Raw genomic sequence first — 21,782 nt, 5'->3', positions numbered from 1 at the left:
AGGCAGCATGGTAGCCCACATTCATTTTGTTCTGCTCTGATCTTTACAGATTTTACAGAAGATTAACTCTTTACCCACTGCCCTGCTTCATATCACATTAGGAGTTATAAAGAAAATGTCCCTGTTTCCCTCTGGCTACAGGAATCTGTGTCTTGGTGTAGTGCTTAGAGCCACAGTACAAAGAACACATTTTGAAAGAAAAACTGAAATAACCCCACAGAGCTGGAGGGGCAATGCAGAGTGGGACTGTGAGACATTGCAGCCATGCCTCTTGCAATAGGGGGCTGTGCACGTCAACACAGAGCTCTGCTGCAAACCCATTTTGCTGGGAATTGCTTAAAGGGAGGATTTGAAAACGCCAGGTCCTTGTTTCCAAGTGACCTGAAAAGAGTAGAAAGAAAAAACCCCATTAGGGAGTGGGGGAGAGGCCAGGGCAGGCAGGGACTGGGCTGTGCACCCACACTCACATTAAGGTCAGCTGCTGTTCTTTGGGATTCAGATGATTTAGGTTACTCTGCCAGCTGGATCCTCTCAACTCTGATGCTAAGGAGCACAAAAGCCTTTTGTCCTTCATGGGGAGACTTTTGAGTACAAGGAGTCTGGGCTGTGCTGGTAGTCAGGCTTCTGCCTTTTTCTCTAGGCAGTTGAATGCCTTCAGTTCAGATGTGTGTGCCTGTATTGTGTAGCCTGGGGGAAAACCCCCACAGCATTAACATCAGTAATGGTGCTGCTTCCTGTTGTCCACATATTCTGAAATTCTGTGTGATTTGCTTCAGATTTTGAACATATCTTTGCAAATAACCCCATCAGTCTGACAAAGCATCAGCTAATAATTGCTCCAGAGCTGCCCATGACATCATTGGGGTTTGGAAAGAATTCTAATACATGAAGTGTTATCAGACGGGTAATGAGGTACCAGGCACTGCTTTTAGTGACCATTTCCATTGCATTCCTCTCAGACACGTCATGAATCAGGTGGGAATGTTTTTCTGTGCAGGTCCTAACCTGTGTGGCTGTTACCATTGCAGCTTTCTGACTCAGCAGATCTGCATCCTGCATGAAGGCTCTGGGGTCTGCTCACCCCTCTCAGAAGCAGGGAAGAGCAGATAGCAGCTCTTGGTTCCTGCTCACCCTGCAGCAGAGATGAAAGTCTGTGTGCTGCAAGCCTGCTCAGCCCTGGGGATGGGCACCACTTACAGACCTGCCCAGGGCAGGCCACAAAGCTCTGTATTCGTGCACAGGTCAGAGAGGAGGTCCCCACCCTCAGTGCTGGGTTCTGAGCTTGCAGGGCTGGGTGCTCTCCTGTGTGTTTATCAGCTGGCTGAACTGGATATGTTATTAATGAGTACCTGTCATTTTAGGGTCACACAGGAGTGGTGGTCTGCTTTGCTGTGCTGCAGGATTTCCCAGAGCACTAACAGCATTTTCTGCTTACAGGAGCTCACAGGGAAGCTGCCACGAGAATACCCCCTGGATCCTGGGGAGGAGCCACCTATTGTAAGGAGAAGAATAGGAACTGCCTTTAAACTGGATGAGCAGAAAATCCTGCCCAAGGGAGAGGTGAGGCTGAGCCCTTCCCTTCCAGACACGTGTCCCCACCTCAGGTCTCTAAGGTGTCCAGTGAGCATCACACAGGAGCCATCAGTCCCATGGCTGTTTCTGTTTTAAATTACTGTGATTGGTCCCAGTACCCATTTGGGGTTTTTTATATCCATCAGGATGGGGAAGGAGTGAGAGAGTTGGGGACTTTATTTCAGACTAAAGGTGAAATTATTAAGGTTCTTGCACTTGCTTTTCTAGAGGTAACAGAAATAGCCTGAGTGACCAACTGGACCATGGCAGTGCAAGTGCTCTGGTGATAAAGTGCAGTGATCTGTGTGAGCAGGGAGCACATCAGGAGCCCCCCAAGCCATCTGAGCCCTGCTTCTGCCTGTCTTGTTTTTGCAAACAGCCTCTTGCTTTCCACTCCAATAGCAATCCAAATTCAGGCCCCCTCTAACCAGAGAGAAAAGCATCACCATTATCCATCTCACCCTGCCACAGCAAGATAAAAGCATTTTGCTCCCCAGTCTTAAACAAAAGAGCCTTCATCCCTACCTATGGGGAGCTGGAGTTACATTTTTCTAAGTTTGCCAGGGAGTGTTTGTTCCCTTCCTTGCTCCCACAATGTGCTGGGTCAGTGCCCTGAACCATGGCTGTGAAAACAGGCCTGCAGCAGCTGTAGGGCAGGACCAGATTCACAGAACAGCTATTGTCTGTGGAGGCACATTTGTCTCAAGACACTTGTGTATATTCCAGTCTTGAGTTTCCTTTTTATTTTTGTAGGGGGGGAGACTGAAGCTGGTTGTGACTGTGTGGTTTGAGGCTCAGTTCAGCTAGGGAATTAACTGTTTGTCGTTTTGTTGGCATTTTCCTTCTGCTGAGAAAATAAACAGCTGGAGCCTCTTTAGTTTTGTTCTCAATGGAGCCTGGGAGAGGAATTCCACCGCAGTCAAATATTCATGAACTAGCACATTTAATTAAGCTTTTCAAAGGGAAGCATGTCTTAGCTGAATTACTCCTAAAACCCCTGCAGTCTGTTGGCTGCTCAGTTATAACCTGATCTCCTGCTTCCCCAGCTCCTGTTGCTACAGGGCAGCTTTTGGGGTGAGGAATCTCCTTACTCCAGTGGCAGGATTAGGTGTGGAGAGCAGGAAGGTAAAGCAGCTCCTCCCCAGTGCAGGCACTCAGAAATCCAAACATGCTGATTCAGCTTTTTCTCTACCTCTCTCTTCATCTCTCAGATTTTAAGGCTGTTTTGAAAACCATAAATTTCTGTATGATGTTGAGCTGTGTTTGGCTGCCACTTTGAAAGCATTTAGGGAGGGCAGCAATGGTTTTCATGCACTTTTCAGCAAGTGCAAACACTGGAAAATCAATTTTAAAAAAAAGATGAAATATTCTCTCAACCACACAAATCCAGGACTGAAATTACTGGCTGTGACAAGGACCTGAAGCAAGGCACTTCCATCTGAAGGCAGATGATAGCTCTCATTTCTTAGGGCTTTATTTATAGGGGCCTCACTGGAGGAGAATAGACAATTATGGACAGGAGGAAAATTAATGTATTTTTCCTAGGATGTACTGAATGATTTAGAGCTGAATCTGTGAAGGTCTGAAAGACAGCTCTCACATCGAGCTTTCTAAACCTTTAGCAAGACCTTTGTCAGATCAAGACTTGCAGGGAAAGGTTCTGTTTTTTTTCTTGGTAATCACCTTTACCTGGTCTCTAATTCCTGACTCTGGGAAGGCTTTTACCAGAAAATGATGAATCAGATTCCAGGCCTTAAAAGCCCATCATATCAAGTTCACTTTTAATAAGTCTGGCACTAACAGAGTTCATAAAGTCTTCAAAGCAAAAAGGGATCTGTTAAAAAGTCAGAAGGTGGGTTCATTCTTCATTGAAGTGAGGGAAATGATAATTATAGTTCTAAGGCAATGCTGACTCACCACTGATAGCAAAAGTATATTTTTTAAGCCAGAAACCCAGAATAAAAACTTCAGAGAATGCTTCAGTCTGATTAAATCCCACAGCATCAGCTCTTGCACTGATGCTGAACAAAGAGAGGATTTGAACTTGGTAACGGGGATCTCCAGGAATATGTGACTGTCTCACTGTTCACTAAAGTAGAAAAACTTGTCTTTTTTTCTTTTTTTTTGTTTTGTTAATTTGCAATGTACTGGGTTCCTTTTTCTAGCAGACTAATTCCATTGAGCTGGGGGAGGCAGCCAGATCCGTTGCAGATTAGCAAGGCCCTTTGAAGCTCTCAGCCTGGGGTCCTGCTGCAGACTGGGAAGCTCTGTATCAGCTTATGCTTTGGCATAAGTTGTCCTAAGTCCCTTGACTTTGGAGGATAACCAAAAATGGCTAGATATCTTTCAGAGTACACCTGATTGCATTTAAAAGCTCAGCTGAGGCCCTGCAAGGGCTAACTGAGGGCACTGGTTCTTTCTGGCATACAGAGAGCTTGCTGTTACACACTGCAGGCTCTCACATCACCCTCCTGGCTGGTAACTCGAGGAGACATTTTTCTGGTGCCATCAGTTGCAGCAGCCCATAATTTCTTCAGCTCATATTTACCCCAAAGTGTTTGGTGTGTGCCAAGCAAACCTGTCAAGGAGGTTAAAGGTGTGGCTTCGCATCAATGCATAGCAGTGAAATCAAGTGGGGCTTAAATGGGGAGATAGAAAACAGGGGGAAGGAGCAGGTGGGAGGCAGGTGTGACCCAGAGATGGGTGTAAAAGGATCAATGTGAATTTGGCCATATTGAACTGCTTGAAAAGTCAAACAGCACATCAGGGTTAGGGCTGGAGCACACATGTCCTCCTTGTGTGGGTCATCCCTTCCACCAGCTGTGCTCCCAGGCACTTTTGAGGGCAGGTGAAGGCAAAATGGGTGTGCTCAGAGAGGCCCTGAGGCAGCAGCATGACTGTGGATGCTTTGCTGATGGAGAACCTCTGTTGGAAGCCACTCCAGGTTCTGGAGATCTTCCACATAGGTGGGCTCAGAGAGTTTGGTGGTAACCAGAACCCACTGGCCTTTCACCAGGAGGCAGAGCTGGAGCGCCTGGAGAGGGAATTTGCCATTCAGTCCCAGATCACGGAGGCTGCGCGGCGCCTGGCCAGCGACCCCAACGTCAGCAAAAAGCTGAAGAAGCAGAGGAAGACTTCCTACCTGAATGCCCTGAAGAAACTGCAGGAGATTGAGAATGCCATCAACGAGTACCGCATCAAATCCGGGAAGAAGCCAACCCAGAGGGCCTCCCTGATCATAGATGGTAAGTGGGACTTGGTGCCCACCAAGTGACACCACCTTGGTGCCCACAGCATCACTGTGGAGGGCAGGGAGAAAAATTCTTACCAAATTTCCCCTCCCTCCTCCTGCCTGGAGGGCCCCAGGGGTGCTGTCAGAGGGTGCTGTGCACTAGGGCTGTGCTGGATCACAGCAGCAAAGCTGTGGTGTGCTGTGGGTGATCAGGGTGTCAGCAGAGCAGGCTGTGACTCCTTTGTTCACCTGTGAAATTGCTCTCCTGGTGTCTCCTCCAGAGCAGTGCAGTACAAATGTAATTAATGTTAGCAGATAGGGGTGAGCTCTCTAGCTCAAAGGCATCTGTAAAATCAAAGTGGGAGCAGTCTCATGGCTGTGTTCAAATATTTCTTTTCATTTTCTTTTTTTAACAATGTAATTCTCAGGGCACTTTATGGTTTACTGGGTTGTTGATTGATTTTTCATTAAATCCATAACTTTCTGCCGTGGTTCTTTCTCCCTTGCGGATTTTCCCCTTTCCCTTTGACTTGCAGAGTTTTTCTCTGTGCTTTTGTGCAGGAACTGAGATTAGAGCTGCTGTGTTTGTGACCTGGGTACCAAATTGCACCTTAGTCAGAGATAACAGACAGCCATGAGGACACAGGCTGGGGAAGGCAGCTCAAATATCTGCATGCCAAAGACCTGAGAGTTTTTCCTGCTGCTGCAGAAGATGCTCCAAAAACACTTCCTTGAATTCCACAGCACTTGTATTTGGTGTGAGCCTTTAGTTAGCAGCAGGATGACCATTTTAAGATGGATCAAACCCAGAGTGCTTAAGGGCCAAGATGTAAATCTCACCAATGGCACTGTGCCAGTTTGCATCCTCTGGGGATCTCAGCTCTCTGTTGTGACTCAGCCTTAATCCCCAGTTATTGAAAAGATTTAGCAGCTCCTTGAAAGGCAGCCTGCTATTGAGAGACCTGACCTGCAGCTCTGCCCTCCCAGCCTGAGAGTGGGCTGAGTCAACCATTCATAAGAATTTTGCCTCTTGCTCTGGTGGGGGAGGAAGGTGTGGGTGACTGCTTAAGGATAAGACTCAGTGGACAAAGATCATAGTGCAGTTCAGCATTCGGACATGGCAAATCTTGGGACCATCTGACCATCTTTGTATTTTCTTTCTTCAGAAGGAAACATTGCCAGTGAAGACAGCTCCCTCTCGGATGCCCTTGTTCTTGAGGATGGTATGTTGGCTGCTGTATGTTCTAGAAAATGGGAGGCGATGTGTGAACTCCTGATTGACACTCAAAATGGAATTACTGTTCTGTGTAATAGTCCACTGATAGATCCCAGAAGAAAAAAAACCTTGGTTTCCCCTAATGATTTGACTCTTTGAGTCTACTTCAAGCCAACTAGGACTAGTAATAGTTACAATCAGACTAAACCTCCCTGAGCTAGCCTTCCTCCACATTTCAACCCATGCGTTCTTCAAAGCCATGCTCTTCCTGTGCTCAGGCTCCATCATTCACAGCCTAAATGGTGAACAAGATATCCAAAAAACAGGAGGGCTCCAAAGAAAACTACCCACAAACCATTGCATGCCTTCCCATCAGTAACCTCACCCTAACAGGAACACCATTCCTAGCAGAGTTCTACTCAAAGGACCAAATCAACAAAAATCATCATTATGGTTTCCCCATAGTGTCTGACTCTTATCTTATAGTCAGACATCAGGCCTGGAGCAGTTAATATTGCTGTGATTACTGCTCTGAATTATTTCAAAAGACAGTCCTAGAATTGCCCCTTATTTTGCCTGAAGTTTCAGTTGTTTTAAGGCATCATACCCTCTTGCTGGCCATTCTCTCTCAAAATGAGAATGTCAGCCAGTGCCCTTCTGAAAGTCAGGTCTTCAGGACGTCCCTGAGCACAGCCAGGGGAATCAGGGCAGGGAAGCAGGCTCTGGAGGTGCATGGCATCTCTTGGGGCTGTGCCGCCATTGCAGGTGTCCCACAGCCATCTCCTCTCTCCCTTCTCTCCACAGAGGACTCCCAGGTCACCAGCACAATCTCCCCCCTGCAGTCCCCCCACAAGGGGCTCCCTCCGCGGCCGCCGCTGCACAGCCGGCCGCCGCCGCCGCAGTCGCTGGAGGGGCTGCGCCAGATGCATTTCCACCGCAGCGACTACGACAAGTCCCCCATCAAACCCAAGATGTGGAGCGAGTCATCCCTGGATGAGCCCTATGAGAAGGTCAAGAAGCGCTCCTCGCACGGCCATTCCAGGTGAGCCAGATCTAGTGAAGCTCCAGTGTAGGAGTGTGGGGGGGTAGCACGGCCGGGGCGGACGGAGACGAGAGATTTCTGAACCCAGGTCATGGAACTTGGGGTTTATTGCAGAGGGCAGGGCCCTGCTGGGAGCTGCCAAACACAGCTCGGAGCAGGCCCGAGAGAAGAGAGCGGTAGAGAAGATGGGAGGGTGAGAGAGTAAAAGGGTAAGAGCATTAAAGGGCAAGAGAACGAGGTTCCCATTACAATACAATAAATCTTCTTCTGTGTTGAATATTCTAATTCTCACTAACCAATCTAGTACAATATACAAATTCTATAGCATTTGCATATAGCCTATAAGAATCATTACATTACCATCCTGTGTTATATTTTAAACCCTAAAAACTCCTCTTTGGACCTCTTCTGCCAAGCTAGTAGGGTCTGCTCTGACCCTTGGACCTGTCTGCAAGCAGAGGGTCTTTTTTCATCCAAAGGGGATTACCTTCAGCTGGCCACACCATTGTTTTCCAGTTGTTCAGTAGCTAACGTATCTCAGAGCTTGCTTTCAGTCTCGCTTATAGTTTCTATATTCTCAAAATCTTTTACCAGACAATCATATTTATCAGGCTTTCCTGTTTCATCTTCCCCAACACTCCAGCACAGAGATATTCCCTGCTTTCAGGAGGGACAGGTGGGAGCCATTTCAAAATTTACAAAGTTGTCCCTTACTAAAAGGAGACTTTTGGCCAATAGGCAGGTCATCAAAACAGGCTACAGCCACATGATTGCTGTTTGGTATCTCAGTGTTATTCTGCAAAACATTTAGAAGGGTTGGATGGTGGATCATCTGAGGGCTTTGACAGGACTTGGCCTTGACCTCTGGCACCACAAGGGCTGGGACACAAGCTCAGAACAGCAGCTGACCCAACTCCCACTCGCCCCTGCAAGATCCCAGGCACGTGCCTGAGATCTGGAAGGATGTGTGGGAGCCACTTGCCCCGATTCCTGTGGGAGAGCTGAGGCAGGGTGTTTCTCTGCAGCAGCCACAAGCGGTTCCCCAGCAGCGGGAGCTGTGCTGAGGCAGGAGGCAGCAGCTCGCTGCAGAACAGCCCCATCCGGAGCCTTCCCCACTGGAATTCCCAGTCCAGCATGCCGTCAACGCCGGATCTGCGGGTGCGCAGCCCGCACTACGTCCACTCCACGAGGTAAGTGATCCTGGCTCCAGCCTCACCCTGCTTACCCTGAAATAAATTGGCCTTGCTTCATCCTTCCCTCAGGGTATGGATTAATTCCCAGTTCAGGAAAGGACACTAACCAGTCCTGCTCACATAAGAGGCTCATGTGCTTGTGCCAGTAGAGTCTCTCCTGAACTGACATCCTGAAATCCCTTCAGATAAACATGATTCTGCCCCTCATCCCTCTCCTGAAGTGATCAAGCTCTTCTTCTGCTGGGACCTTTCATCTCAGACTGTTTATAGGTTCTACAGGCCACTTTTAAAATGCATTTGATGCTACTGCTGAGTTCTGCAGTAAACTCCTCCATGGATCCAGCTGGAGAGAACATGTTGCTTCCTGTCTGATACAAAATGTTGAATAGTGTTAATTTTCCCTCGTGCATATAATGTTTGCTTATGTGTGATATTTTTAAGATCAAGAGCAATCCAGCCAGAGACCCAGGTTGCAGTGGAATTTAGTCCAGGGCTGACAGAGGAAAGAGCTGAAGTGTGTAAGGGAGATGATTGGATATGTGGGGCCAAACTTGACTGTGATTTTCAGCAGGATTTGTACAAACTGTTCAACTTCATTGCTCTTTTGCTTTTGTGGCAAGCACCATGGCCACTGCGGGGAGCAGAACTGATCCAGAGCTGTGTTCTGGTCTCTGTCCTGCCCTAAGGGGAAGTGCTACCATCATTTAGCTCAGAATAAATCAAGAGTTATGCCAACACATCAGCCTTGGGCACAGACAATACAAGGCATTAAAGCTCTGGGTTAAATTTGTTACAAACTTTTGGCTGAGGATACCTTTCAATGGTGCAATGTCTGTTAACCCTGGAGCCAAGCTGTATGAGAAATGAGCTTGGCACAGGGCTTGAAAAGTGGCCTTAACTGAGTAGGGGACATTTGGGTGTTTGAAACAACCATTGCTCAGTCTGTAGTTCATTCATGAGCTGCATGCCCTTGCCTTAGCCATCCATCATGCAGATGTGTTTCTGCTCCTTGAATGGATGGGTGGAGCTCTTCAAACAGCTGGGGTGAATAGAGACCTCCCAGACTTGGCCATGAGTCAAGCCTTGTAAAGCCTTGTAAACTGTGATTTGGGGTGGTTGCCTGAAGGGCTGTCACCAATGACATGCATCACCCATGGCTGTGCCCCAGCAGCACCAAGCTGCTTGGCAAGGGGTGACTTTTTCAATGACCAGTGGAGAAATCACAATGTTCAGGGCTAAGTGTGGACAGTCTGTCTGTCTATCTGTCTCTTATTAGGCGGATTGTACCCACGCAGGACTTTCATGGGCCACTTGCAAGGGAATCTCATCACATTTGTGGTCTGTGAGGTGCCAAGGCTTGAGGTTCCCAAGCTTTACCCTTCAGACTGGGCTTTTCCCAGGGTGGCATGCCACAGAGGAATTGGACTGGGCAGGGGTTTATGTCCCTCATGGTGCTGCAGACTCAATGTCACCACCAAGGAACTGGAGAGGAACAGGAACAGGACCTGATCAGCTCAAGCCCTGCAGCAGGGAAGCAGATTGTATTGCAGGCAGCAGCCCCAAGCAGTGCTGGAAGGGTTCAGGTTTTCGATGCCCTCGGATTCCTTTGGTGGCTTTGTATACGGGCAGGGATGGGGAACAATTCAACCTGTTGACTTACAGCCTGCTTTCTTTCCTGGTGCCTGCAGGTCAGTAGATATCAGCCCAACCAGACTGCACAGCTTAGCTCAGCACTTTAGACACCGGAGCTCCAGTTTGGAGTCACAAGGAAAGCTCCTGGGCTCAGAAAATGAGACAGGGAGCCCTGATTTCTACACCCCAAGGACTCGTAGCAGTAATGGCTCTGACCCCATGGACGACTGCTCTTCCTGCACCAGCCATTCCAGCTCGGAGCACTACTACCCTGCTCAGATGAACCCCAACTACTCCACCCTGGCAGAGGATTCCCCGTCGAAAGCCAGAGAGCGGCAGAGGCAAAGGCACAAATCAGCAGGAAACCTGGTCTCTTCCAATTCAGGGAGCATGCCCAACCTGGCTGCGAGGAACGGGACGGGACACCACCGTGTCTACCTGCACAGCCAGAGCCAGCCCTCCTCACAGTACAGGATCAAAGAGTATCCCCTGTACATCGAGGGCAGCTCCACGCCCGTGGTGGTGCGGAGCCTGGAGAACGACCAGGAGGGACACTACAGCGTGAAAGCACAATTCAAAACCTCCAACTCCTACACAGCAGGGGGAATGTTTAAGGAGAACTGGCACGGGGATGAAGTGGACTCTGTCAGGCTCACCCCATCCCGCTCCCAGATCATAAGGACTCCATCTCTGGGCAGGGAGGGCCACGAGAAGGGCTCGGGCAGGACTGCGGTGTCGGACGAGCTGCGGCTCTGGTACCAGCGCTCCACGGCCTCCCACAAGGAGCACAGCCGCCTCTCGCACACCAGCTCCACCTCCTCGGACAGCAGCTCCCAGTACAGCACATCTTCTCAAAGCACCTTTGTGGCACACAGCCGGGTCACGAGAATGCCTCAGATGTGTAAAGCAACATCAGGTGAGAGCCAGGCCCAGGCAGGGGCGGGAGGGATGGGAGCCTCATTCAGCCCAGGTCTATGCCAGGTGTTACACCCCAGCTGGAGAGCAGTGCCAGGACACAGCATGTTATCTGGCCTGCACACACTGCTCACCAAGCCTGGAGGTGTAACATTGAGGGGCAAGCCTTTTCCAAGACATTCCTCAATGAGAATGTTTGGGAACATCCATGGAAATCATCACTTCTCAATGACGGGCTCAAAGGACAGATAGGGACCAAAGCCTGGTTATTGCCAGGTCTTTCCTCAGAGTGCAGTTGGGTTTTGGGTGATGGCACTAGAGGCTGAAGGTGACAAAGCTATGGGAGCATCACTATTCATAATCACAGCGAGGGGTGCAATGAAGCAAGCAGGGGTTCAGCACAGACTAGGAGAATATATGTACTCACTGAAACACCAAAAGTATGAGAAAGGTTAAGTGGGGCATCCCAGCCCCTCCACCCCCCACGAAAATGTTTGAGCAATGACATCTTTGTGCACTGCTGAGACTTGGTTTTCCCATGCAGCTCCAATAACTCTGCTGATAATACCCTGAAACTCAGAGTGCTGCAATTTGTGCAGTATTTTGCCTCTGTGTTATGTACAGAGCATTGCTGTTAATATTAAACATACATGTTACGTACACCTCTGGGCTGTTAATATTAAATGGTAAGAAAACAGTCAGATTCATTACACTGAGAAGGAAGGCTACAATGTGTGTGAAACAGTCCAGGGTTAAATATTTACTAGCCATCAGTCACTCCTTGTCCAGCCTGTGTGGACAGATCAAGGACTTAGTAAAGATCTGAGCCACGTGCCTCAGCCTCAGCATGGAGACACCATTGCCCCAGCTGCACTTGCCACTGCCCCCAGGCAGAGCAGTGCATTGTCCACCCATGCTGGCTGTTCTTCTGCCATCCCAGTGTGGTGCCCAGTCCATGGTGACCCCCACACTGGCACCAGGGGGGCCCTGCACTCGCTGCCACCTCCAGTGAGGAGTCAGAGGCTCCTCGTGGGCCACCAGCAGCTGCCCAAGAAGGGGCTGGTTGATGTGTGATGCACTCACAGGAGTACCAGGGGTGGAAAACACACAACTGAGCAGCTGCTAGAACCATCCTGTGTCCCCCTATGAAAATCTGTCCTCCTCCCTTTGGTTGATGGGCATTTCTGTTCCATGCAGCAAGAGAAAATTCTTGAACACTGGAAAGCTTTTGGTTAGCCTTGGAAATGGTACCAGTTCAGGAAAATGGTGGGTTGTGGTGAGAGCAAATAAAGATCACTGTTGGTCAGTCCATTCCCTAACTCAGCTGGGGCTTTAAACCTAAATTTGATACCTGTGCAGCCCAGGAATGTTCAGTAATCACAGCATAGCCTGACCAGTTGGCAGCATAGATTGGTTTTGTGTTCAGAGTCTGTTCCCAGTCACAGCTATGGGAGGATACTGACCTCAGGAGCTGTCAGCCCCAGAAGCAAATTAAAATTTGTTTTGCCCTTTAGGTGTCATTTGGCAGCAGCTAAAGAATTTACCAGCAGAGAGAGGGGTGCCAGGTAGAAGTCTCCATCATTTCAGGTGATAGGTCAGTTGGGCTGCACCACTGTCCTTCAAAGAGGATGAGACTTCTAGTCATGTATTACATTCTAGGCATGTGTTAAATTCAGAGGTCACTGTATAGACTTGAGGAGGAATAAAGGTTAGTGAGGTGGTTTTATTTGCTGCACCCTCACCAGGGAAATTCCTCCAAGAGGCAGTGCCCATTTATAGTCCAGCTTGCTTCTGTCTTGGTTCAGTCATGCTAAGCCTTCCTTTGGTCCCTAATAGGACTGTCAGCAAAGACAGGCATTTTTTACAAACCCACAGTGAAAGGGAGTTGTAGCTTTTGAAATCTTCACAGCAGTGTACTTGTCCAGGCTCTCACCACTGCCAGCCCTGGCTCCTGGGACATGGAGCATCTCCCACCACCCCTGGAAACAGGAGGCTGAGCCTGGCAGGCTGAGCTCCTCCACTTCAGGATTATGGAGTCCAGGCAGCAGTAACCAAGTTTCTGTGCTGGGAGAAGTGTGGTGTGTGCCAGGCAGGATCAGGAGAGCCTGGGTGGCTGGACTGAGCTGGAGACTGAGTGTTCCTGCAGAGCTGAGGGCAGATCCAGCCCATGATGTGCAGCAGTGTCAGCACAGGCTCTGCTCCTGTGCTCAGGCACAGTCACCCAGGAACGGGGCGAGGCCTGTCCCAGGCTGTGTTTGCTCACAGCCAGACATGTTCCTGCTGGTCTGACCAGCTGATGCTTCTGAAGCACCCTGACCTTTGTGTTCTCACCTCACCAGTGGTTTTCCCCACCCTTGGTTGTTTTCCAGCTGCCTTACCTCACAGCCAGAGGAGTTCCACGCCGTCGAGCGAGCTCGCAGCCACGCCGCCGGGCAGCCCCCACCACATCCTCACCTGGCAGACTGGGTGAGTGGCTCTGGAGCAGCTCACAGAATCCAAATCCCTCCCTCCCAGTGAGAACAAGCTCCCCACACAGCAGCACAGCTGTGGAGAATGTCTCCCATGTGCTCCATAGCCTACAACCACATAGAGCATTTCCAGTCCCCACCTGTGCTCTCGTGGTGGTGGAGCTCTGGTTTAGGCTGAGCAAGACAAGGCTGAGTCATCCACACCCAGCACTGCTCCAAGTAGTGTCAGATCCACAAGGAAAGGAGCCCTGCAGGTTCCTCCTGCTTGGACAGGCTCCTTCCCCCAGTCTTCTTCCTATGTTGAAATAGCTGATGTTTCTTTTTTAGCAGCCATCACAAAACAGGCTGTGCACACCAAGACCTTGTTGAAAAGGCAAGGTTCAGTGCCTGCCATACCTGTGTGTGCAGCAATCCATTTTTCTGCTCAGTTTTCCCCAGCAATGTGTCTTCATGACTTTTAAGGGCATCTTTTTTCAGCTACCACTAACATGAAGGTGCTTCACCAGAGTGTGAGGGAAGCATTACACACCCATAGCCATTACTAATGTAAATACAGTCATTGTGTTCTTTGGCACCTCTTTGCAAGGCAGGGAGTTCCAGGAGTAAATAAACAACCTTTTACAAGCTCCCATGGGTATTCTCTAGCACTCTCTGTCCAGCAATTCTGTCCTGCCATGTGAAATAAAGGTCATTTCCAGATCCCGTCTAACTCAGCACATCCAGTGGGATGAGACTTTGGTGAGATCAGCTAGATCTGACACTACAGTCCTCAAAATACCCTCATGCTGAATAGAAAACAGAGCTGATACCCTGAGTCATGAATTGGAACTAACTTTGAAAACATTTCACTGTGCAACCACTGGAAAACCTCCTGCTCTTTAATTACCCATGTCACCTATGACCAGGTTTGACCTCTGGTTACTCCAGCACTGTTTGTGACTGCACTTTAAATTGGAGCTGAGGAGAACCATGACCACAGCCCCTTAGGCTTACCTGGATTTTAAATTCACACATTTGACATCCAGTCTCATGTGGTCTTTGCATGTGCTTCCAACTTTAGAACAGGAGAATGTTTTTGGTCCCATTTCACTAAAAGTCATGGGATAGCAAGATAGGCAAAATGGTACCTGCCTTAACCATACACTGCAATTTCCACTATTAAGGGTTTGAGACTAAATTCAAATCTTAGTCTCCATCCCAATTCTAATTCTTCTAAATAACTCGATGATGATCAGAATTAAAACTGGTGAGCAGCCAGCCGAGACATCTGTTTGGATAATCTCAGCTTTTCTTATTTTTCCATTCAAGCTGTCCTGCACCTTGCCTCTCACAGCAAAAATACTTTTAAGCTAAATTCTCAGCTGGTGAAAGTGAAGCTATCTGTATTTATAGCCAATGCCCTAAAAGAAGTGGAGACAAATCAACACTTGTTTTGTACCTGAGCACAGCACCCAAGGTGTGTGTGTATAAATACAGGAGTGGACCCAGTCTGCCATTAGATGCACAATAGATTCCTCCACTGCAGGAGTGGCTGTGCCCTCCCAGCATGACTCCACAGATTGACATTTCTCCCCAACATGTTTTTGTGTCACTAACTTTTCCTAAAGATGATTCATCAACTTGTTTCCCCACTGGATTAATAAGCTCGTTAACAATGTCTGTGTCACTTCTTTTCTTTAACATTTCCTCTCTCCTCTTTCCTCCTTTTTGGCTCTCCTTTGTTCAGAGAAGCAACAGACAACTCACCCACTATGGATGAGTCTCAGTCTCCAACCCACCAAAGTACTGATGAATAGAGGTATAGTAAGGGAACGTTTTGTTCTTTCCTCCTCCTGCCCCACACTCGGTGAGCACAGCGCAGTGCCCGGCCTCCTGCTGGAGCTGCCCTTCAGCTCTGTGCCCCTTTGTGTGCCAGCCAGCTCCCTGCAGGGCTGGGGAGCATTCCACCCTCTGTGCCTTTCCAGAGAGGCTGTGGCACTGTCCCCTGTGAAAGGGACTCAGGGCCAGCCTGCTCTGTGTCTCTGCCTTTACCTGTGAAAGGGACTCGGGGCCAGCCTGCTCTGTGTCCATGCCTTTCTCTGTGAGAGGGACATGGGGACAGCCTGCTCTGTGTCCCTGCCTTTCCCTGTGAGAGGGACATGGGGACAGCCTGCTCTGTGTCCCTGCACTCCCCTCAGGCCCAGCCTGCTCTGTGTCCCTGCCGAGGCTGAATGGGCACAGAGGCTGGGGAGGGAACAAATCTGTGGCTGAGGAGAGTTGAAAGCAGCGTGGGCAGAGAGCTGTGGGGACAGTGGGAGCAGCCTGCTGGGGACACCAGGGTGAGCTCAGCAGCCCTGGCCAGAGCTCCCAGGCTCCCTCCAGCCACAGCTCCATCACACCTTCCTCCTCCCTCCCTGCCACAGAGCTGGGGCTGTTTGCAGCAGCAGCACCAGCAGAGAGGTTTTATGGAACAAGGAGCAGCCCCGGCCCCATTCCTGTGGGAACACAGAGGGGGAAGGGTGGAGGGAACAAAAAAACCCTCAGAGTGTTTTTGTTTTAATTAAACTGCCATCACTGTCTGACACTCTCATTTGAATCTACATCCATTCACAGCTGGCATCTGTCAAGTACCTCAAGCCCAGCTTTCTAGAGTTATCCCATAAAGCTCTGTGCTCCAGCACTGAGCTGGGAAACAAAAGGCTTTTTAACATGCAAATGTCGATGCCCTTGCTCAGGTTCCTCTCAGACACCAATCCCAGGGAAACCAGGTGGAAAACAGGGCAGAGGAAGAAGGAATTGCACCAGATGTGAGATCAGTGCTGTGAGGTGGGGAGGGAATGCAGGAAGCAGTGAGAATCCTGCAATAAACAGAAAAAATATGCATCTCCTGCCTTTGGCCTCAAAACAGTCTCTACTTTGGAAGTTAGTTCAAATCAAAGTGTGAGAGCTATGACTGCACAGATATAGCAGTCACTTTTCAAAAGATCCAGATTTTGACTCGTTTTCCTTTCAGAAGAAGCTCCACAGCCTAAGCCAGGAGCTGATGCTGGGTAGAGCTCTTAACATAAATAGCAGAGAAAATTCTTATGAATTGTCTCATCTACTCAGTACAGGCAAAGAAAAAGCCAAGCAGCAAAACATGGTCCTTCCCACATCAGACCTGGCATGCCCTCACTAGTCCCCTCCTGGTGCATCCCTGGAAAGGCACATCACTCTGTGACTGCTCAGTGATGCACAAGGCTCTGCCCAGAGCAGAAGTGCTACAGAAAGTGCCACCACCTTCCTCCTTCATTGTTCCCACTGGGTGATGCAGCCCATGTCTGAGTGAGCTGCTCTAAGGAGTTGCTCCTTGGAGAGCATCCTATAGAAAAATCTGTATCCCACCTTCCTGCTGAGCAGGACAGCAGGCAGGGCCTCAGGCAGGGCAGAGGCACAGCACTGCTGCTGTACCCAGGGCAGGGGGGAAGAGGACACAGGCAGAGTGCAGTGGGGCCTGTGAATACCCTGTGTTCCTCTCCACCCATAACACAACGTTTTGTGCTCATGGCTGAACTTCTCACTGTCCTAACAAAGCTTCCTTTCTCCTGCAGGAACTACAATGATAGCTGTTTCCTGGATTCTCCCCTCTATCCAGAATTAGCAGATGTCCAGTGGTATGGGCAGGAAAAAGCCAAGCCTGGAACTCTAGTGTGAACCCCTGACCTCAAGTTAATCACATCAATGCCATTCTGAGATCACCTCACTGCCTCTCATTTGCCTTACCCAGATGCACTGTCACCCAGCACCAGCTTCAACTCTAAGCACTTTTCTCACGATGCAATTCCAGACAACATTTGTGGAACACTGGCCCTGAGCCATGCACCCTGGCAGAGCAGCATATCCCCCTGCCAGAGGGTGCCCATCCCTGCCATGGCCACGGGGCAGAGAGGAGCAGCCATCTGGAGAGCCAGTTTCAAAACTGGGTTTCCTTTCCTTCCAAGGCTTCTATCAAAGATTAGTGTTCCACAGCACGTAACAGCAGCAAGAGTTCCATGACCTGCAAGCTGAAGCCAACAGCATTAGTTTGAAGGGGGAGGGAGCAGGACAGAGGCTGAGAAATGGAGACCATATTCCTGAAAGTGCATCTGTTCTGAAACAGTAAATCCCATCATTTCAGAGCTGTGTCAGTCTCACAATCAGGTCAGCACTGCCAAAGATCTCCACACCACCGTTGGCAGGATGAGTTGCTCAGCAAGTTCTAGCTACAAGAACATCTCCCTTCTTTAACTCAGTGGCAGCCACGACCACCCCCTGCAAAATGGCATTTCCTTCTTCATTTGGAGCCCACCTACACACAAGCAAAAGAACCCCCAGTGCTGCAGACACACCCGAGGTCTGGGCTGGTGTCACAGCATCGCTGTCTGCGGGCCACTCCTGGACTGGACGCACAAGGTTTACAAAGGCATCACCTAAAGCAGAGGCGAGTACTGCACTCACAGAGCTCTGTGGCTGGCACAGAGCCCACCAATACATGGAGAGGTTGGGATTGTACTGGTTGATTTGATACAGATAAAAATTGCCAAAAAAAACCTTTCCACAAGCAGACCTGGCCAATAAATTGGGATCTGTCTCTGCACAAGGGAAAGCACATCGAGCTGACACGGCCAATCTGCGTTCACGTATTGGTCCCACTCCTCTTCCCTTCGTTAGCACCAGTGTAGCAAAGGGCTCGTCACCCGTGTGCTGCCGTGTGGGAGAGCTGCTCTGGCCCCTGGAAGGCTCCTGGAGTAGGGTTGGACATCCAGCAGACAGGGAAATCTTCCCCTTGGGAGAGAGAGAAGGGGAAGCGACCGAGCAAGGCGCCAGACGAGCAGCACGAGCGCGGCCTGGAAGGAGCTGCGAGTTTACACTTACTTTAGAGCAATGCTTTATACATGTCAAGCCATGGAACTTCCAAAGGCCTCAAAGACACTTTTGTAAGCAAGGAACAAGTGCACAATCTAGGTGGATGTTGAAGCTGGCACGTCTTAGTCTTCACTGCGGTGCTATGCTGTTTTTATTGCCACTCGATGGGGGTGGCGCCCGGCCTGCCCCCGTCGGTGCGTGCAAACGATGATTTCCTATGGGAAAGGCATTAACAGAAACGGCTGGAGGGGGTTACTTTGTGAAAAGCAGAAACTGAAGTTAGCTTTAGTTTAAGGAAAAAGGGAAAAAAAAAAAAGTGTGAGAGTGTGTATGTGTGTATGTGTGTGTGTGTGTGTTCCAAGAATAACAACAGCGTCTACCAGACAAAGTAGAGTGAAACGTTTCAAATTAAACACCATGACTTGGGGGGCTGCCACTCCTTTTGGTATTAAGATTGCTGGAAAACTGCATTCCAGGCTTTAAAAGAGAATGGGTTCTGTGTAATTAGGCTTTGAAAAACGATGGGGTTTCTAAACATTAATGCGAGCAGCTCATGCTAATTCCTTTTCTGCGACTCACACCAGAAGTGTTGGCTTTGGTTCCCTGCACTGCTGCTTTGCATCCCTGGTGAGGTGGGGAGGAGGCCTTGCAGAGATGAGGTAGGACAGGCAGTTATAATAATTATTATATATATAAAGGCTGTTATTTGTCCAGGGAAACCTGTGGCAGAGCCAAGGCTGGATGGGGCTCTGAGCAGCCTGGTCCGGGGAAGGTGTCCCTGTGCCATGGCAGGGTTGGAACTGGATGATGTCACTTCCAACACAAACCATTCCATAATGCCATTGTAAGGAAACTCTTTTATGTTCACACATGAAGCATAAATGAATTATCCCTCTGAGAAAAACCCTGGCAAAGGGTATACAAAGGTGACCACACAAACCTTGTGCTTCTGGGCCTCCCTGAAGCATCAGCCAGGAGTGCAGTGCACCGTGACAGTAATTGAAGCCTTGCTTTCAGTTCTGGAAGAACAGCCAGTGGTGAGATTGCAGCCTTTATCTGGACAAGCAAAATGCTCTTTTCACCATCTCTTTGTGCTTTGGGGTCTTTAACATGGGAATTATTTCAAGCTCCTAATTGGATTTTTAGCTGGATAAGAGATAGTACTGATTAATGACATTTACTGATAAAATTTGGTAGCTGAAGTAAAAGGATTAAATAAGGACCAAATTAAGCTACAGCAAATAATTTAGCCCAAGGATTTTTAGGGGCTCTGAGCAACTGTCTGTTTTCTTTTTAATTTCCCTGGTAAGTGGTTTGGGTTTGTTTTTTTTTCTGTGTACCTTCTTTTAATTAAAAAGAATTCAACAACAGCGGCACTATGAGGCCTCTGGGCACTACAGGAAGAAACATTAATTCCTCCAAGACCAGCTCTGCAGTTTTGCAGCAAAGGTTAAAAGGTGGCAGCCCTGAAATTAGGGGTGGGGGGGAAATAAAAATATTTAGCCTGAATTGCAAACAGGCTGGAGTGGAAGAAGAAGCTTTCTAGAAACGGATTGAGTTTTGCTTTGTGTTCTGCTTTTCTGGTTTGCAATCAAGGCACATGTGAGCAGCCAGTCTGGTAGTAAAGACAGATTAAGTAAAACAGGTTTTACTGTTTAGCTCAATTCAATTAAACACAAATGTACATAAAATGTTAATCATATGAGATTAACATATTTAAGTATAACACGGAGGGGCATATACATAGCTATTATAGACAAGCACTTGACTACCAACTTAACCCCTCGTTTACTTTTTTATTTTCCAAGGCTCCATCTGCCATAAAGCCACAACCACGTTCAGTCTCTGTGTCTGACACTCCCTCTGTGTGGGCAGGAGCCAGGGGACAGCCCCTGCAGGGGCTGTGCTGGGAGGCAGGGTTTATTTTTAAATGATATTATATGCAGTCGAGTGTTGAAAATGTTGAATCAGTCCAATTTGTTTTCACTCTGTATTAGTTTTAGTTTCAGGCATAGCCAATCCCCATTCAGGTGCTATCAGATGACCAGTTACTGCTTAGTTAACTAGATGTAAAGTTTTACATATATATTAATGTCAATAGTTTTATTACAAGTTGTGTAAAATGGACTCTCTAGTTTAAAAAAAAGGAAAAAAAAAAAGAAGAAAAAAATTAGGTCTCTCCTGAAATTGACTTTAGAGCATGGAAAATGATTTTACTGGATTCTGTTCAACTGTAATCAAGGAAAAAAATATGTATGTTGTAGAAAAAGTTGCAGAATTTAAAAAAAATCTGCTTTTAATTTATTCTTTTTGTATTAAGAATTTGTATAGTTACCTTTACATTTTGCAAAACGGTGTTGTCAACACTTCCTTATTAAAGCATTTTCAAAATGAAACCTTGCCCTGGTCTCTTTGGGAGGGCAGAGCCCAGGCAATCCTTACCCCTGCCAGAGATGCTGCTCCAGATGTGTGCACAGCTGGCCAGGGTGTCCCTGAGGGACCTGCTCCTTGGCTGACTGCAGGAAACACTGGAACTCCCCCAGAAAAGCCCCAAAAAATCTCCTTCAGAGATCCCTCAGGATTCAGCACCCAGCAGATCCATGCTGCCTCCGTGCCATCTTCTCCCAAGCACCGGGCCCAGGAGGAACAGGAGTGTGACTGATGTCCCACCAGTGTGGGAAGCAAAGTCACAAATAATATTTACTTCCAAGAAACAACCTGAAAGAACTAAAATTAATGCTCACTCACATGGATTGGATGCCAAGCTGTTTCAGCAATGCCAGCAGCTGTGGGACAGGCTGCAGCACCAGCACATTCCCCCTGCTCCAAGGAAGTGACTTCCCAAGGGAGCAGTGACTCCCTGCTGGCTCAGTAGGGCAGCAGCGACCCCTGCACAGGGCTGGGGACATCACTGACATCACTGGTGTCCCCTCAGGCCACCCCTCAAAACCACAGGCAGCTTCCAACAGCCACAGAGTCTCACATGGGGCTCCCACACTTCCCAGTGCTTCCTGCTCCTTCCATTTATTCCCACTGTCCATGGAGCCTCCTCCCCTCCCAGCACCTCCTGTTCCTCCATTAAACTGATCCCACCCCCCTACCCCAACAACCATCCCAGCAGCACAAACAGCAAATAGGGAATTTAAGGCATGGCTCAGCTTCAAACAACAACAAAAAAAAGTGTTATAAAATAATGTAATGGAATAACAAATGAGTTCAAGTGTTGAATTTTATAACTGTTAAAAAATTATAATAATCTGATTGCATCCCCCGTGGAGGACAATCAGATTGTTAGATTTTATTATTAGAAGTTACAAGAAAAAAGGTCATTTATCGAATAAATATAAAAATTCCACAGCAAAATCATCATGAAGTGCTTCATAGAGAAAAGAAATACCCAGGCAAATGCTTTGGCCATTTGACATCACAGCAGCTTCTGTTCTGCTCTGTCAGAAACAAACTCCTCACCACTCAATAATCTTAGGAAATTCCCTGGGTGAATGGTCTCACAGCTTGGGAAAACTCAGCTTTGGGCTTTTTGTCTCCTTTCCCACCTAAATGCCATAATAAAATCCAAGCAATGTGGTTTTCTGCAGCATCCTGGGTCTAAGGGGCTCCAGGTCAGGGGTTGTGTCACTCTGTGATCACC

The 21,782-nt window shown here is 48.4% G+C and overlaps 1 protein-coding gene across 1 annotated transcript in view; it reads left to right on the top strand.

Moving 5' to 3' along the window:
* FRMD4A (FERM domain containing 4A) overlaps positions 1 to 20,529 on the top strand; it is a 218,259-nt gene extending 197,730 nt beyond the window's left edge. Inside the window, exons 16-23 of the mRNA XM_059472090.1 lie at positions 1,438 to 1,560; positions 4,589 to 4,817; positions 5,971 to 6,027; positions 6,825 to 7,062; positions 8,088 to 8,252; positions 9,944 to 10,803; positions 13,172 to 13,268; positions 16,840 to 20,529. Of these exons, the coding sequence (XP_059328073.1) occupies positions 1,438 to 1,560; positions 4,589 to 4,817; positions 5,971 to 6,027; positions 6,825 to 7,062; positions 8,088 to 8,252; positions 9,944 to 10,803; positions 13,172 to 13,268; positions 16,840 to 16,942 (1,872 nt within the window). The 3' untranslated portion in view covers positions 16,943 to 20,529. The remainder of the gene's footprint in view (positions 1 to 1,437; positions 1,561 to 4,588; positions 4,818 to 5,970; positions 6,028 to 6,824; positions 7,063 to 8,087; positions 8,253 to 9,943; positions 10,804 to 13,171; positions 13,269 to 16,839) is intronic.
* Positions 20,530 to 21,782: the final 1,253 nt, after the last annotated feature.

Source organism: Ammospiza nelsoni, chromosome 5 (genome assembly GCF_027579445.1).
Source record: "Ammospiza nelsoni isolate bAmmNel1 chromosome 5, bAmmNel1.pri, whole genome shotgun sequence".
NCBI classification, from domain to species: domain Eukaryota; kingdom Metazoa; phylum Chordata; class Aves; order Passeriformes; family Passerellidae; genus Ammospiza; species Ammospiza nelsoni.
Note: the sequence above shows the minus strand (reverse complement) of the source record. Positions and strands in the feature narration are given on the sequence as shown.